Genomic DNA, 18,216 nt, shown 5'->3' with positions numbered 1-18,216 from the left:
CCGCCTGGAAACTAATGGGCCTGCCCCTTCCACTCCTGGGACGCCCTTTTCCTTCTCCTGGGAAGGGTGGTGGCGACACTGGGAAAAAGCCTTTCCAACCAGAGCTTTCTCATTCCTCTTGGGCCCAAGCCTTTGTACTGCCTAGCATTTTGCGTAGCCACCTGGGAAGGTGTCAGACCCCACCTGGAGGTCAGAGCCAGGCCAGGCCCCATCGGAGCAGCTCTTTGTTCCTGGGGCCTGCTTACCCCTCTTTATCACAGCACCACACGGGGTGGCGGCGGGTTGGGGGGGGGTGTTGCTGGGGGATATGGGTACACAAGGGGTCTCATTTTCTGATCAGATTTTGTTTCTCGTTCTTAGATGAAGGTGTGGGGCCAGGGGCAGGGGGGAGGGGACTTTAAAATAGGATCAGAGGTGGCCATTCTTGGAAAAGAGTAGTTTCACCTCTTTTTAAAGGCATTATGTTTCTTCAAGAATCCCTGGTGGTGCAGTGGCTGAGCACTCAGCTGCTAACCAAAAGGTCTGCGGTTCAAGCCCACCAACTGCTCTACAGGAGAACGATGTGGCGGTCTGCTTCTGTACAGCCTTGGAAATCCTATAGGGAGGTTCTCCTCTGTCCTACAGGGTCCCTAGGAGTCAGAATCGACTCGACCGCAACAGGTTTGGTTTTTTTTGGTTTAGTTATGTTTCTTTAGGGAAAAGAAGCGGCCAGCTGTTGCTTTAAAACCAGCTCGCTTCAGCCAGGGACTTTGGACCAGTCGTTTAGCCCTATCTCCGAGCCTGGGTTAATGGACTAATAGGCACTTTGCTGGCATGAAGGACTGTTGGTGGGGTCATTTGGGAGCAACACAGGTGGCAGCCTGTCTAGCTGCAAGTGGACAGTCACTGGGCCTGGGCCTCAGGAGTGGGGCAACAGTTATTTTCTCCAGAATGCTGTTGTGTCTTGTTTCCCTTTTTATTTAAGTGTATTTTTTAAAAGGCAGTGATTGTTGGTAACGCATTCACGGGAGTTCATTGTTTGCTTTATTTTTTCTGGTTAAAAATTTTGACAAAAAAAAAGTTTTTTTTGTTTTCTGTGCAGCTACAAATACTGCTTCTCTTGGCTCTAATTCAAAAAAAGTCTGGACTCCTGTTGGGGCTGCCTCAGGGCTTGATTGCCAGGACAGTGGATCGCTTCGGAAGTGTCCACTTTGGCAGAAGAGAAGCCAGTCTGTGAGTGTCTTCCTGTAGCACACTGGATCAAGCAGTGTCTTGCTCAGTCTGTGGTTAAGAGTTTAGGCCACTTGGCCGGACTCATCATCGATACCGACTGTGTGACCTGGAACAAATTGCCTACCCTCTCTGTGCAGCTGCCAGCCTTGGCGGGAGGAACCAGCCAGGTGTGGGAAGGGCAGGCTGATCCTGGCATGGCCCTGGCATGTAAGAGGCATTATGTGTTTCATCGTCACTACATACATGCGCTGTGTGGTAAAGGCTCAAGTAGGTTTAGGATTTTTTTTTAACCTTAGAAGTACGTTGGTGACATCTCCGCTGTTCAAATTTGGGACAGTGTGATTTCATTAAAAAAAAAAAAAGTGTAGCTGGAATGGTAGAATTTTTAAAAATCCTTTTTTCACCCCAGTGTCATCATTTATTCAGGAAGCCGTTGTCAGTGCGTGGATGCCAAACCGTTGAGTTAAAAGTTGTTGGGAAACAGGGTATTCAGTCTCAGGTATCACCTCTGAGATGACTTACTAATTTCAAAGAGAAAATGGTACCTTTGAAATGGAGACATCTGGTGTCAGCACCTTAAGCAAGCAATCAAACTTAGCATGGCCATTACTGGGACAAGCTGACATATGTAGCTCCTGATGTGACCCAGTGAGAAGTACAAAATATTACTTCTGTAGTTTTCTTACCCAAACTAGTTGACATGTATCTAATCATGAGGAACCGGGGAGGGGAAAAAAAAGAACAGTTGCCATTGAGTCGATTCTGACTCATGATGCTCCCATGTGTCAGAGTAGAACTGTGTTCCATAGGGTTTTCAATGGTTGATTTTTTCATAAGTAGATTGCCAGGCTTTTCTTTTGATGTACCTCTAGGTGGACTCGAACCTGCAACCTTTTGGTTAGCAGTTGAGCACATTAACCATTTGCACCCCTCAGGGTCTCCAATCACGAGGAAACTATTGGGCAAATCCAGAATGTGGGACATTTTACAAGACAGCACGCCTAGGTTTTTCCACAGAGTTAGTATCATGAAAATGAAAAAAGATGAGACTAAAGAGACATAACAAACAGTGTGTGAACCTTCTTTGAATTCTGGATCTGAAAACAACAGGTTATAAAAGGTGTTTTGGGGACCATTGGGGAAAATGAGAGATGGACCGTATGGTAGAAAATATTGAATTAGTGTTAATGGTCATAGGGTTGCTAATGGCATTTATGATTCTGTAGGAAAATGACTTTATTCTTGAGATGGAGGCTGAAGTATTTAAAGTACTTAGGGGTGCCGTGTTGTGTCCTCATATTAATTTAAAATGGTTCAGCAAACGTAGTATTTCTGTGCACACATGTGCAGAGCAAATTTTGCTAAATGTCAACAATAGGAGAACCTGAGTGCAAGGTCCTATGTGTTTTGTTTTTTCGTACTTTCAATGGATTTGAATTTTTCTTTTTTAAAATAAAAAGTTGGCAGGGGAAAAATGTAACAGAGTAGTCGAGGAGAGTCTGTGGCTCTTGTCTGACTTAGAAGGACTTGAGTCCCCCGCCCCTCCCTGGGGACCTGCCTGAAGCCTGGCATCTGTTGTCGGTGCAGTTTGTCAGGAAGGAGGAAGCAGTTGAGTAACGGTGCTTGGTGGTGGCTGCAGCATTGGGGACAAAGGGCCTCCCCCTGAGGGTCACGGGAGGAGGAGAGGAAATGTCTGCAGGGCATGTGCAACACCAGGAAACTCATAAAACCTTTTCTGGCTGTGAAACGTATTGTGCTGGGGAGTAGTTGCTAACCCAGATGTCGTCAGCTTTTTCTCTGAGCCTCTGGAGATCCCAAGGGGCCCTACCTGGAGGGGTTCCTGTGAGGATCCAGGGAGTGTCCAGCACTGAGCACAGTGCCCAGCCCAGCTTAAGGACTGCATGAGTTGCTCTGCCAGGCGTGTACTGAGTGCGTTTTGCCTACATGATGATCCTCGTATGGGTGGATTCCTGGACAGTCAGCCGATCAGCAGCCTCTGGAGTTTGGTGCTGTGCTGTTAGGTCCACAGCAGTCATGTTGAGGACCCAGACCCAGCTCAGCTAGGCTCTGGCCTGCAGCATGGTGGGTCCCCAGGAGGCATGGCTTCCCCAGCGTGGGGAGTAGAGGGGGCAGGTGAATTCAGATTCCTCAGTAATTGTTGTTGTTGGTTGCCTTCGAGTCAGTTTCCAACTCATGGTGACCCCGTGTTTGCAGAGTAGAACTGCTCCATAGGTTTTTGGAAGCAGATTGCCAGACCTTTCTTCCGAGGCACCTCTGAGTAAGTTTGAACAGCCAGTCTTACAGCTAGTAGTCAAACGCTGAAACGTTTGTGTCACCCAGGGACTCCAGGCCCCTTCCATTTTATGGTCATCCTCTTGGGCCAGGGAGCTGAGGAAAAGGCAGAGTTCTGAATGGTTTGATAGCCCTGGGTAGAGGGAGGGAATTGGTCTGATTTAGCATATCTGCCAGTCAGTGGTTAAAGTGCTCAGCTGCTAACCAAAAGGTTTGGAGGTTCGAACCCACCAGCTGTTCCTCAGGAGAAAGATGTGGCAGTCTGCTTCTGTAAAAATTTATAGCTTCGAAAACCCTATGAGCCAATTCTGCTCTGTCCCCTAGAGTCGCTGTGAGTTGGAATTGACTTGGCAGTAGTGGTTTTGGTTTTGGGTTTTTTGCAGGTCAGAATAGATTGTCGGCTGCCAGCAATACCTCGGAAGGTCTCAGTGCCACCCCCAGTACGGTGCTTAAGGCTGTGCCCTTCACAGTGCTGCCTTCTGCTCAGGAGAACAAAAGAGAACTCATATTTATTGAGTGCATGCAAACAAGATTGGCGGAATTTAGCACAAGTTCAGGGAAACCTTGGCAATTCTGCAAAAAAAAATTTTTTCTTCCTTTCAAATTGCACAAAGAATACATGGTAATTGAAGAAAAATTAGGGTAAATAGGTAATCAGAGATCACCAGAGAAAAATTCAAATGGCCTAAAATTCCACTATCCAGAGAGAATCATTCATTCATTCAACGGATATTTATTGAATATCTGGGAGTCCCTGGGTGGTACACATGGGTCATGTGCTCAGTTGCTAACTGAAAGGCTGGAGGTTCAAGTCCACCCAGAAGCACCTTGAAAGAAAGGCCTGGCAGTCTACTTCCAAAAAATCAGCCATTGGAAACCCTGTGGAGCACAGTTCTACTCTGACACACATGGGGTCGCCATGAGTTGGAAACAACTTGATGACAACTGGTTTGGTGCTATGGGCCAGGCACTGTGCTGGGAATTGGGGGTGCAGCAGTGAATGGGTCAGACCCCTGTCCTTGTGGTGTTTAGATTCAGGGGCCAGCCACAGGTATTAAACAAGTAATGCAGTGTGAGAGGTGCTTTGATGGCCATCATCCAGGGGCCTCTGAACTGAGCCCAGGAGGACACAAGCTAAGGTGGGGAGGGGAAGGAGAGCACTCCTAACCCGGGAAGGGGTGGGCGATTCATGTGGCTGGATCCTTGCTTGGGGCGTGGGCAGTAGGGGCAGCATGAGGCTGCAGAGCAGGGAAGGCAGGCAGCCAGGCCTTACCCCCAGGATTTCCAGTTATGCGAGCAGCTTTGACCTTGCGCTCTGCTGCCTGAGTTCTGCATTTGTGCAAGAAAAGAGAAGGCATGTCCTTTGGAGGCCATGCCCCTCTGCCACACCCCTGACAGGCAGGGCTGTGGAAGGAGCTGGAGTGTGGAGTCGCTGTGAGCCCGTGGTTGGCCATCATTTCCGCTGTGTTAACATCTTCACTCGCTCAGCTCCCACCTGTCACAGGCCGAAGCTTCACTTTGTGCCATCTCTACCCACTGTCTTAGTTTCTTAGTGCTTCTGTAACAGAAATGGAAGTGGTGACTTTAACAAACAAATGTATTCTCTCACGGTTTAGGAAGCTAGAAATCTGCATTCATGGCACTGGCTCATAGGGGAAAGCTTTCTCTCTCTGTTGGCTCTCGGGGGAGGACTTTGTCTCTTTTCAGCTTCTGTTCTGAGGTTCCTTGGGGATCTTCATGTAGTTCTTTCTTCTGTGCCTGATCTGTTGTTTTACATCTCAGAAGTGATTGGTTTAAGACACACCCTACACTGCTATGGCCTCATGACAAAGAAAACCCTATTCCCAGTGGGATTACATCCACAGGTATAGGGGTTAGGATTTACAACACATAATTTTGGGGGATACAGTTCAATCCATAGTACTCACTTAGTGGACTGTTACCATTGTGCTCTGAGAAGGTGGGGTGCCTGGCGTCACAGAGACGGTATTTCTCTCTACAGTGACGTGTTTTGAGGCCCTACTCAGGACTGTGTTGTAGCCGCTGTAGGGGCAGCCTTTGGAGGTTACTTCCTTACCTGACCTCAGAGCATGAGATAACTGGGTCAGAAGGCACCGCAGTTGTGAGCAGGTGTGTGAACCCTTGAGTTATTCCCTTATTCATCACAGACATGTGCTTCGAGGTCAGCTGGGCCCTCCCACTGCCTCTTCTGACTCTCATTCAGCAGCTGCTCTGCACCTCATGAAGTTGGGCTTGGAGGACAGAGGTGCCCAGACCAAGGCCAGGCCCTCACGGGCTCACCATCTTATGTGGGAGTCAGACAGTACATGGGGGCTGTGGTCAGGGAAGGCTCGGAGGTTGTGACTTGAAGGACAAGTGGAGGTGGCCTGAGTGAAGAAGGGTTGGGGAAGGGTGTTCCAGGCAGAGGGACCTGCGTAGACGAAGGCTTGGAGGCAAGGAGAGCACCATGTCCTCAAAGAACCACAGGTCATCAAGTCCACAGCCAGGTGTGGGCGGCTTCCTTAGTGTGAGAAGGGATGAGCTAGTGAGGTATGCTGCAGCCCACCCCCACAGGCCCTGGGCCTTGACCCTCAGTACACCCAAGCCTGGCTCCCACCTGCCTGCGGCTGCGTCTCTTTAACCCAAGGCCTTCTCTGGCCACTGGAGCCTGTTCTGCTTTTCTGGGGTGGGCCAGAAGTGCTAGGAAATCATTGCCACCTGGAGCAGTCCACACTGTGACCACCAGGGAGTGATATGTAAATACCTCTCTTCCTTTGGCCCTTGGGTGGGATAACCTAGGGTCCATGTTTTATACTGTTTCTCAGAATCCCCAAATAGGATGAAACTCCATTTGGCCACAGTGGCAACTGGCTTGATAACGTCCTTTTACTGGCTTTCTTCCCTGTCCTGTCGACTTCCCTCATCTCTACTGATGTTTCCTGGACTCACCTCCTAAGCAAACTGTTCCTGAGGGAACTCAAGCTAAGACTCCATTTACAGAGTTTGCACTCAATACTGAGGACAAGGGAAGCCACTTACAAGGATTTTATACATCTAGAGGGACGGGATCAGATCTGCAAGGTCTTTCTGATTACGGCCTGGAGGTTGCGTTGTTGAGGGCCAGGCAGGGACCCACCTTATTCCCCGGACGTTAATAGCGGTTCCCGAGTGCCTTCTGTGTTGCAGCTGCTGGACTGAGCATTTAGTGTGCATTTTCTCATTGAATCTGACAAAAGCCTTACGGTGTATAGGTTCCAGTATTACCCTGTTTGCCCATGAGGAACTTCGGCACAGAGAGCTTGAGACACCGACCCAGGATCACACAGCTGGAAGCAGTGGCACAGGGATTTGAGCCTAGGTCTGACAGATCCGGAATGTACACTCTTAATCCGTTCGCAATCCAGCCTTTCTGCTTTCTGTCTTCTGCCAGCACCCGTCCAGGCATGGTGGGCCTTTAGTTCCTGGGTACAGGCAAGTACTGTCTTCCAGTAACCTGTGTTTCTCTACAGGTAAGTTCGAGGATAGGGAAGACCACGTACCCAAGCTGGAGCAGATAAATAGCACGCGGATCCTGAGCAGCCAGAACTTCACCCTCACCAAGAAGGAGCTGCTGGGTACGGAGCTGCTGCTCCTGGAGGCGTTCGGCTGGAACCTCTGCCTGCCCACGCCTGCCCATTTCCTGGACTACTACCTCTTGGCCTCTGTCAGCCAGAAGGATCACCACTGCCACAGCTGGCCCACCACCTGCCCCCGCAAGACCAAAGAGTGCCTCAAGGAATACGCTCACTACTTCCTAGAGGTCACCTTGCAAGGTGAGGGCAGTAGAGAGGTGTGGGCTCCATGTCAGAACCTTTCACGCCTTGCCCACCACACAGGGGCCAGGGTCAGGGGATGCTGTGAGGCATGTCCATCCTCCTGGTCACTCCTGCTCTGCCGTAGACGAAGAACGAGGGATGAGCAAAGAAGTGGTGAGGAATTACCCAGTGTGTTACCCAACAAAAAACCAAACCCATTGCCGTTGAGTCGATTCCGACTCCTAGTGACCCCCCAGTACAGAGTAGAACTGCCCCATAGGGTTTCCAAGGAGCTGACGGATTCGAACTGCCGACCTTTCGATTAGCAACCTGAGGTCTTAACCACTATGCCACCAGGGCTCCAAAGATAGTGATTAAAAAAAAAAACACCACCGCTGTCGAGTCGATTCTGACTCAGAGCGACCCTATAGGACAGAGTAGAACTGCCAAATAGGGTTTCCAAGGAGCTCCTGGTGGATTCCAACAGCCGACCTTTTGGTTAGCAGCCATAGCTCTTAACCACTGTGCCACCAGGGTTTCTAGTGATAGTGAGCATTAATTGAGCACTTACTGTAAGCCAGGCACCTTGCTGCCATTTTTTGCATACATTATCTCATTTAAACCACACAGCCCCATGTGAAATTTTTTTCTATAATTTCCATTTTACAAATGAGTTGATGCTGAAGAGATGAAGTAACTTACCCAAGGCCATTGCTAGAATTTGAACCCATTGAGTCTGACTCCATGGCTGTGCCTGGAACCATTATACCACACTACCTGGATGATACTTTAAAAGGCAAAAGCTGAAGTAGCTAAAAATCAGGAACAACTTAAGACAGCGTAATGAGGCACCGATAACCAAGCACAGTGGCTGCAACAATGAGCTCAAGCATAACAACGATTGTGAGGATGGCTCAGAACTGGGCAGTGTTTCTTTCTTTCTGTTATACATAGGGGCGCTATGAGTCGGAACCAACTCGATGGCACCTAACAACAACAACAACCAAGCATCGTTCATGAAAATTGTGAGAACTTCCGCTTTTTGCCTTTGCACAATTACAGACCAGCTCTGTCATATTGCCAGACATCTTATTAGAACATTAAGTAAGAATCTTCAGTAAGCCAAAGTAAAGTGCCAGCTTTAGTTCAGAAATATCAAATTCTTGTAGCCATTCATTCATTTGTTCAGCAGACTTTTAGTGAGTGCCAGCTGTGGGTTGGGCATTGTTACTAGTAGTAAGTAGCCTTTGTTGTTGTTAGCTGCCAGCAAGTTGGCCCTGACTCGTGTGACCCCATGCAGAAGAGAACGAAACACTACCTGGTCCTGAGCCGTCCCCACAACCTGTTACACATCAGACCGCTGTGATCCATAGAGCATTCATTGGCCGATTTTCAGGAGTAGATCATCAGGCCCTTCTTCCTAGGCCATCTTAGGAAGCTTCCCTGAAACCTGTTCAGCATCAGAGCCTTTCCAGCCAAACCCAACCCACTGCCGTTAAATGGATTCCAGCTGAGGGCAACCCCACGTTACAGAGTAGAACTGCTCTCCAGGGTTTTCTTGGCTGTTTGCCAGGCCTTTGTTCTGCAGAGCTACCGGTAGGTTCGAACCACCAGCCTTTGGTTAGTGCAAACCAATTGCGCCACCTGGGAACCTTACTGTAACCTTTAGTCATACCTTAAATCAGAAGCCTTTGAAATGGCGTGTCATTTGCGCATAACGACCAAAGAAAGGGCAAATGGTTTGCGGTTCGGTTTATGGCCCATCAGCAAGTCCTTTGCAGCCTCCTTGGAAACCTTGGACAATATTCTGAAAATCACTGCCCTTGGCCAACGTCAAAAATCCCAGATGAAGGAAACCTCGGGAGTCTGTGCTTCAGATTGTGAAGAGTTTAACAACAATAATAACAGCAACAAAATTAAGATCCTGTCCCTGTTTCTAAGGAAATTGAAGTCCAGTGATGAAGTCCTGTGAAGGCAGCTTTTCTAGCTCAGACCCAATAGATTAAACATAGACTTGGTTTTTGGAACTTCGAAAGTAGGGAAAAGGTGTTTCTTTTTTTAAGAAAAAGAAAAGCCTCAGATTAAGAGCCAACGCATTTAAGATTAAAAAATGGCACTTCACGCTGTTACTAATTTTTCATCCTTTGTCCAGGGTAGCAGTGAACAGCCGTGAGCGTAATCGTTTGTCACCAGTCCTCAGGTGGGCACAGGCAGCAGGGAGGTGGGTGGGCACTGAAACCCAAGGAATGTGTCTTGGTGCCAACTGCCCTCTGTGGCTCTCTTTCAGACCATGTTTTCTACAAGTTCCAGCCGTCTGTGGTTGCCGCAGCCTGCGTCGGGGCCTCTAGGATCTGCCTGCAGCTCTCGCCGTACTGGACCCGAGACCTACAGAGGATCTCACAGTACTCCCTGGAGCATCTCAGCGTGTGCATCGAAATCCTGCTGGTGTGAGTGCCTCTCCTGACCCTGAGTGTTTCCAGAATATTGAGGTTCTCCTTGCCTTTGAGGCCTGCCTCGGGTCAGGGTGTTATCCTGAGGTCAGGGACCTACGGTAGTTTCCCTGGCGAAAGTGTCTCAACATGAAGCAGATCATGGTGACTCTGTCAGAATTCGGGTTGGGAGAGTTGGATCCTTCCTATTTGGGGTAGCTTCAGGCTTGCATTGTTAGGTGAAGGAGCCAGGGAGAAGGGGGCTATGTGCATGTCCTTCTAACTGTTGGGGCTGTTGGGTCGGAGCCTCGGTGTGATTTTATGGATAACCACACTGGGGGACTTGCATAATGAGTTATTTTTCTTAGACATGGCCACAGAGCAGACCTCTTAGCCCAGAGTAGGTCAACATAAGAGGCCACAGCCTCCTTGCGGGGGTCCCTAGAATTTCGAAGAAAAAGCATTCAAAGTGTCAGAGAAGCTGCTTAAAGGTTTCATGGGCCCAGCACCACAGAATTGATACCAGAGATGAAAAAGCTCAGGAGTGACCACATAGAGGGAGGTGGGAGAGAGAACCCGAGAGCTCCTGTGTGGCTACGCTCAGTCCCTCTTCTGCCCAGCAGGGGGCAGCATGTCCTGGATGCTGGACTCCCTGGCCAGTGGGCTGGGTGGTAGAAGCAAAGGGCCCGCAGGCCCTTGAAGAGCCCCTCAGCTTCCTTATATGAGAAGCTTTGTTGGTGACTGCCTTTGTCACAGTCCTCTGAAATGTCGGCCCTGCCCCCTAGGTCTTATTTTAAAATGTGCACTTTTCAGAAGATACCCAGAGTCAGAGAACATGCCTGGCCTGGGTCTTCTTCCCTGGGCCTGCCCTTGTCGCGTTCTGGGATCCCCTCCCTCTCGTGTCTGCTGCAGCCCTTCTTTGAGCCTTTCTTACATAACGTCTATTGTTTTGTTTGCCCTAAAAGGTTTATGGGAAGCTTTTTTGGGGATGGAAAAAATTGTGTTCCACCCCCCTCGTTTTAAAGATGGAGAAACTTAGGCCCAAGGGGAAGACTTGCTTGAGATTTGACAGCTAAGGAGTGGCCAGGTGGGGATGGAGCCAAGCCTGGAAGTGCCTCAAAGGCAGAAATGTGCTCCTTTGCACCCCGTGAGCACCCATCTCTGTGCCAGGCAGTGGAGATGCAGACAGGACCCCTCCCTCACAGAGCTCACTCTGGGTGGTAGCCAGGGAGTTCCAACCTGGGATGCTGAGTGCTGAGATGGGGCAGTTCAGGAGTGCAGGACAGCTGAACTAGCTGGAGGTTTGCTGGGGGAAGCCGTATTTAAGCTGACACCTGTGATGTGAGTCAGTGGGTGGCTGGGGAAAGACTGGGCAGTGAGTACAGCTGGGCAGGCCGGCGGTGACACCCCCCTCCTTGTATCCCACCCAGGTATAACTATTGTACCACACTACCTGGATGATACTTTAAAAGGCAAAAGTTGAAGTAGCTAAAAATCAGGAACAACTTAAGACAGAGTAGTAAGGCACTGTTAACCAAGCACAGTGGCTGCAACAGTGAGCTCAAGCATAACGATTGTGAGGATGGTACATGCAAAGCATACTCAGGAGTCAGGTTGTGACCTTTGACCTCCAACTCTCACTTGGCCCTTTCTTTTCAGAGCTTATGACAATGTCCTCAAGGATGCCGTCGCAGTCAAGAGCCAGGCCTTGGCTATGGTGCCCGGCTCGCCTCCGGCCCCCACCCAAGCACTGTTCCAGCCACCTGCCTACCCCTCCCTCAACCAGCTGCCAGCGGCCTCGGCCCCATTCCAGGCCCCCGTGCAAAACCTATGCCTGGCCTCCAGGGACTTGCTGCAGGCCCATCACCCGGGGGGCCTGCTCTCGGGGAGCACGGGCTCCTCCCTGCGTGCCCCATACCCTGCCCTTCAGCCCCTGGAGATGTGTCCCATGCCTCTCCCAGCATCCCTCAGCATGCAAATGGCCATCACAGCCGAGCCCAGGCACTGCCTTGCCACCACCTACGGGAGCAGCTACTTCAGCGGGAGCCACGTGTTCCCCACGGGCTGTTTTGACAGATAGAGCATCTTGGGCCACATGGGAAGCCTTGGAGAGCTGGCAGAAAAAGAGGACCCTGAAGAGGCGAGCTCAGCGGAGTGAGGCCATGAGAAGTCTTCCCCTCAGAGTCTCGTAGACCTTGAACACTGAGGGTTTGTGCTCTTTTTAAATACAACTGACCTGGAGTGAGAAATTCAATGCCATACCTCACCCGAGGCCATTCCTCTGAAAAAACATCTTCCACGCACACTGGGGTGCAAGGGGATGGCTTGGTGGCCGTCCCTTTGAGCAGGGGGCCCAGGTCATCAAGAAAGGCCTGGCAGGAGGCTAGGACACTAGAAACTGGCCATCGACCACGAATCCACAAGCACATCCAGTTTTTAGCGTCAGAGACTTCTTCATTCTTTGCCAATGGCAGCTACGCCACTGACCAAGGTGGGGCAGCCCGGTGTAGTCTCCGAACCTCTGGAGGACGCTGTGCTGAGGGTTCTTTCCCTGGCTCCCTGCAGAGGAGTGTGTGTGTGTGTGTGTGTGTGTGTGTGTGTGTGTGTTTATACCCGAGCTTCAGTCTGCCCAGGTACCGTGCAGAGGAGTGTGTGTGTGTGTGTGTGTGTGTGTGTGTGTGTGTGTTTATACCCGAGCTTCAGTCTGCCCAGGTACCGTGGGCGGCCACCTTGCTCTTGTTGTTGAACTCAAAACCCTACTCAGCCTTCTAGACATTTCACGTGCTGCTGCTTCCCGAAGTGACCTAGCATTTTGTTCAGTAAGACGTCTTGTTTACATATCATATCAGGGACTTGATGATACTTGAAAATTCCTTAGGAGAAGAAAATCTTTAGGTTGCCACACTGCCTGCCCCACTCGAGGATTGAAGGTTTGACCCATGGGATCAAACAGAGCTCCTTCCTTCTTCAAACGTGTGTTGGGGAGAGCCAGTTTCCAGCTCTTGGTTCCAGATGCTTCCAAGTATTGGACCTTCGATAGGCACCTGGAGGAGGAAGGTTGTTGAAAGGTAGACAAAGGCTCAAAACAATCTCCATGTCGCCCCTCTGCCTCCTGCTTGCCGTTTGTGGAGTTCAACCCGTCCTTGGTTTTGAGTTTGGAAAATAATGTCGAATGTTTGCTTCAATGGCAGCTGGATTTCGGGGGGTGGGGGTATACATGGGTATGTGACACAGCCATTGATATGCAAGAGATCGGTGGGCGAAAAGCCAGTATTGGGGTATCTGTAGTTTGAGGGTTCTCAGGAAGAGTCTTGTAACCATGTGCAATATGTTTTCATTCTAACGTGCGGCTTGGGCTTGGTGTGTTCTTTTGGTTGGTCAGAGGTCACGTTGTTCATCCTTCAGAACTAGGAGGTGCAAAGGACAAGAAAGCTTTTTTTTTTTTTAAGAAGCATACATCTTGGTTTTTTGCAAGTTCAGGCAACTGCAGCAGAGGAACGGCCAGGAAGGTAGCCACGCGCTGCTCAGCTGGATCTGAAGGTGTTACAGGTCCCTTCTGCCTCCTGATGGGCAGATGAAAGCGGAAACATGGAAGCAGAATGAAAAAGAGACTGTGTGTGGAGACGTCACTGCCACTTTGTCAAATTAGCATAGGAAACTGCACGTTTGTTGTTACTCTCTTTTTCTTTCGCCAACCTTCTTCTATTTATGAGCGACCAGTTTGGATTCTTAGTTGTACCTGTCTACTCTGGGACTGGGGGCTGATGAGGGGCATCTCAAGTAGGGCCTCACGGCCAGCTCAGCCCCCAGAAAAAGCATTCCTCAATAAACATATCACCAGCTCTTTGCATCTCTTGGTTTTCTTCCTGGACTTCTCTCAGCTCCACCCTCCCTCTCCCAGATCCGCCCTGTTGGGTGTCTCTGCCCATGCTGAGAGGTGGTGGAAGGTAGGTGGCTGCAAGATTGCCCCCTGTTGGAGTTGGGTCCTGCCATCTGAGTTGAGACACAGACGCTGGGCAGCAGAAGTGGGTAAGCATTGACATCCCAGCTCCACCACTGAGAGCTATCAGGAGGGCATTTGACCCAACCTCTCTGAGCCACCATCTTTCCACCCGTTAAATGGGGATGATAATAGCACTTGTCTCATTAGGTTCTCATGAGAATAAAATAACATAATGCACATCAAGGCCAGAACCTGCTCCACACACACAAAGATAATTACAATACTTCTTCAAACACTACCGTAAGATGCATCATTATTTATGTTCCCATAAGGAAAAAAAAGCTGCCAATTGAACCATGACATGGCGCTTAAGATACAATTGATTTTAAGTTGCATTCTTATTTTAGAAAATGTTAAAGCATGAACATGTATGTATCTTAGAATCGGATGGAATATATTGTTGGGTGCCGTCGGATCGATTCCAACTCGTAGGAGATTCAGGTGATGGAATAGAACGGCCCCATAGAGGTTTCTTGGCTATGACCTTTAGGGAAGCAGATGGCCAGGTCTTTTCTCCCACAGAGCTGCTGGGTGGGTTCAAAATGACAACCTTTTGATTAGCGGCCAGGCAGTTAACCATTGACCCACCAGGGCTCTTTTGATGGAATATAGCACTAGTTATTTCAAGAAGTGTCAGATTCCTGTCCTGCTCTGAAGGGAGGACCCCCTTGGGAAGGCCTATCCTCTGCTCACCCAGGTTCCTACAGCACATCCACCCACAGAGAGCTGTCATCAGCCTGGAGCTGAGAGGTATTTGCTAAGCACAGTGCCTTCAGTGAGGGTGGGGAGATGTGCTCAGGGCATGAGGCTGAGGTCCAGACCCAGGAGGGCTGGGGCCAGAACTCAACACCTGCTGTAGGCAGCCAAAACCCAAACCCATTGCCATCAAGTCGATTCTGAATCATAGCAACCCTATAGGACAGAGTAGAACTGCCCCATAGGGTTTCCAGGGAGCGGCTGGTGGATTGAAACTGCTGACCTTTTGGTTGGCAGCCATGGCTCTTAACCACTGCACCACCAGGGTTCTGCCATGGGTAGAGGGTTTTAGAATTTGGGTTCAGAAACAAAACAAGTCCTGGGTTTGCCAAGACCATCCATTTCACTTTGGACAAATCCCTCCCTCTTTGGGCCTCAGTTTCCCCATCTTAACATGGCAAAGGATGAGTTGATGGGTGACTTTGACCTTTAGGGGGAGGCTGAGGCCATAGGCTCCTACTTGTTGTCAACCAGAAGGATCCACTTGTATTTCTTTCCCACTTGGGCGGTCTATGTAAATTTTTGGTATTTTGCATGTGGGGGCCAAGGAGGACGTTGGTTAGGAGAGTTTGAAAAAGCACAGACATAGCCTTAAAGACCCTTCCAGGGCTGACATCTGGTACAACCCAGAAGTTCTCAAACCTTAGTAAGCTGCAGAGTGATCTGGGCCTTCTCCTCGTCCGTATCTCACTATGTGGGATGAAGGCCACAACAGCAACCTGAAAGGTTATATAGGAGCCTTAGGGGCAGTGAGTTTGTGTTAATGGGGGAGGAGCGAAGGACTGGGAGAATAGATGTACAGTTGGAAGAATGTAGTCAACGTCACTGGATTGTACATGTAGAAACGGTTGAATTTAGTGTAAGTTTTGCTGGGTATATTCTCAACGACAACAAGATAAAAAAAAATCATCTAGCCCAAAACGTCAATAGTGAGGTGGAAAACCTCTGCTCTGAGGTGCCAGCTCACATGGCAGCTCCCAAAGAGGCCTCTGTGATAACCCTGGTCATTCTTGTTATGTGCCGTCGAGCTGTTTCCAACTCATAGCAACCCCATGTGACAGGGTAGAACTGCCTCACAGGGTTTTCGTGGTTGTAATCTTTACAGAAGCAGATCGCCAGGTCTTTCTCCCAAGGAACCACTGGACGGGTTTGAATCTCCAGCCTTTTGGTTGGCAGCAGAACGCGTAACCATTTCAGCCAGCAGAGGTCCTTACTCTCATTCCCAAATTCACAGTGACCCTGGAGGACAGAGTAGACCTGCTCCAGAGCGTTTCCAAGGCCTGCAGACTGCCACGTCTTTCTCCCTCAGAGTGGTTGGTGGGTTCGAACTGCCAACCTTTTGGTTAGCAGCAGAGCACTTAACCACTGCACTACCAGGGCTCCTGTACTTTCTTATTGCCCCCCTTTATTTTCTGCATAGCTGTTAAAACCATCTGAAATGATCTTGTTAATTTGTTTAATTGCTTAATGGCTGTGCCCTAAACTACCTCCCCCCAGTAGAATATGTATCCAGGCAGGGGTGGCAAGAACAAGAGCAGCTGGCATCTATTGAGCATTTACTGTGTAGCAGGCACCAGGCTAAGGACTTTGCTCGTATTTCTTGTAATCATCTCAATAACCCTACAAGCTAGCAGCTCTGACTGGCTGTGTTTCACAGATCAGAAAACTGAGGGGTGGAGGGCTTCTTTGCCTAAGACAGTAGTACAGGAAGGAGCCACAGTTCAAACCCAGGCAGTCTAGAACTTCACCCCCAACCTGTACGGCCTCAGTCAAGGGTTTTGAATGAGTGAGTGAAAGGCTCCCTGGCTGCCCTGCTAACCTGGTGGAGAAAGACCTCATCGTGACAGAATCATGGACGTCAGTTCATAAACGAAAAGAATCTCCCGGCATTCACCCTCCTGATTTACCAAGGGACAGCGGGTTCTCTCAGAGTGTGCTCACCAGCAGACAGATAACTTCTCGCATGTCTGCCGCAGACTAAGGTGATTTACCACCCCATCTGTGGGCCAGGCAGCCCTGAGAGGCTGGCGCCAGCGCTCTGATCTGTGAGGGTTTCCCCGAGCTGCCAGTCCCATCTGTGAAGAGGAATATCTGGGGCCTCCACAGAGCAGGAGGGAGACTGCCGCTGCTCTGGCCGGGGCCCAGGCGGGGCTTTCAGGCCCTGGGCACCATCCAACTGGTCAAACAGGCCAGGAAGCTGTCCTCCCCGTCCCTGGGATCTCTTGCATTTTGGGGGGCAGTCCGTGCCACCAGTGTCTAGAAAAGAATCTTACCAACCCTTATTAACAAGGACCTGTTCCTCAGGAAAGACCCTCGTGACTTGCATTTCAGCCTAAAGGCAGTACAGCTTTTGATAGGAGTCTCAAGTCAAATGGCCACCAGGTGCAGGCAGGCAACATAAGTGAGCGGGCCCAGCAGGATGGTGGGCCCCGTTGGACTGCAGAGCCAGGGCTCCACCAGAGGGTGTGGTTTCTACTCAGCTCCAGCCAATTGCTACCTCTCAGGGAGGTAAGCTCTGTGTGGCAAACCTGCAGATTTTTTTCTTTTTCAAGAGAAGCGTAAATCTGCATTTTCTATGATCTTTACTAATTTTGGTGATTCTAAAGATTAAATTTAAAAATCTTAACACAATAGAAAGCCAATAAAACACATCTGGCTCTTTCCACCATCTTGGAGCCTGTGGAGGCTCTCTGGGAACAGGACTTTCATACTGGTAAATATACCCACAAGGCTGTGGTCTGAGGCCTCTAGAATCAGAGGGAACACATTGCTCTTCTTAAAATTGAAGGTATCTGTGCCCGAGATAAGGAGCCAAGGTGGTGCAGTGGTAAAGCGCTCGGCTGCTAACCAAAAGGTCAGCGGTTCAAACCCACTGGCTGCTCTGTGGGAGAAAGATGTGGCAGTCTGCTTCCATAAAGATTATAGCTTTGGAAACTCCATGGGGTGATTCTGCCTTGTCCTATAGGGTCGTTATGAGTCGGGATTGACTCGATGGCAATGTTTTTTTTTTTATGCTCGAGTTGAAACTGAGTTCTTTTTAGGCAAGAGATGTGCTTATGTGTACAAAACAAAGAACAACCCTGTGACTCCTGGCGGCAAACCTAACAAAACCAGAGTAAGCCGGGGAAACGTAACTTGCACCCATGGAAACGGTTGGCGTGGTCTGTGCCAAATTCTGAAGCAACCTTACTGCTAAGGCCGTTGAACATAGAATCTGTACAATGCTGTACACCTGAAGGATTTCAGCTTATTCAAAATAAATACATAAATTTGTGGGGGAGTGGGGAGATGTCTGTAGGTTAGAGGGGTTCTTGGACTGGAAACTTGCAATTTCTAGTGTATAGACCAGAGTACTGGACCTGAGGGCTGGAAAGCCTGACTTCCTGGTCTTAGCTGGGTGACCTTGAGAAAAGCCACCTCTCTCTACTCTGAACCTCTATTTGTAAGACGAGAAGGCTGTCGACCTGGCTTGTGGTAAGACAGCATGGACTATGTGGTATCATTATTCAGCGCTGAGTTCTACGAGGAATAGAAGCCCTAAACATGGTATTAAGCCAATTAACTGGAATGTCCCATTAAAATGTGGCCCTAACTTCAAAACCAAGAAACCACATCTCATGAGGCATTTGGTTGTAGATAAGCAACCTCAGCAGTTGGTCTTTTTTATTGTTGTTGTACATATATTGTAAATAGGTGAGCCCCTCCCTCCTTTGGGGGCTCAGGTGAGCCT

At 49.5% G+C, this 18,216-nt stretch overlaps 1 protein-coding gene across 1 annotated transcript in view; it reads left to right on the top strand.

Annotated features, from left to right (window-relative positions):
• The window catches only part of CCNJL (cyclin J like), a 63,043-nt gene extending 49,374 nt beyond the window's left edge, over positions 1–13,669 (top strand). Inside the window, exons 3-5 of the mRNA XM_010592275.3 lie at positions 7,014–7,316; positions 9,586–9,745; positions 11,387–13,669. Of these exons, the coding sequence (XP_010590577.1) occupies positions 7,014–7,316; positions 9,586–9,745; positions 11,387–11,807 (884 nt within the window). The 3' untranslated portion in view covers positions 11,808–13,669. The remainder of the gene's footprint in view (positions 1–7,013; positions 7,317–9,585; positions 9,746–11,386) is intronic.
• Positions 13,670–18,216: the final 4,547 nt, after the last annotated feature.

The sequence above is a fragment of the Loxodonta africana genome, chromosome 2, assembly GCF_030014295.1.
Source record: "Loxodonta africana isolate mLoxAfr1 chromosome 2, mLoxAfr1.hap2, whole genome shotgun sequence".
Taxonomy (NCBI): domain Eukaryota; kingdom Metazoa; phylum Chordata; class Mammalia; order Proboscidea; family Elephantidae; genus Loxodonta; species Loxodonta africana.
The sequence above is the reverse complement of the archived record's forward strand: the minus strand, read 5'-3'. Positions and strand labels throughout refer to the sequence as shown.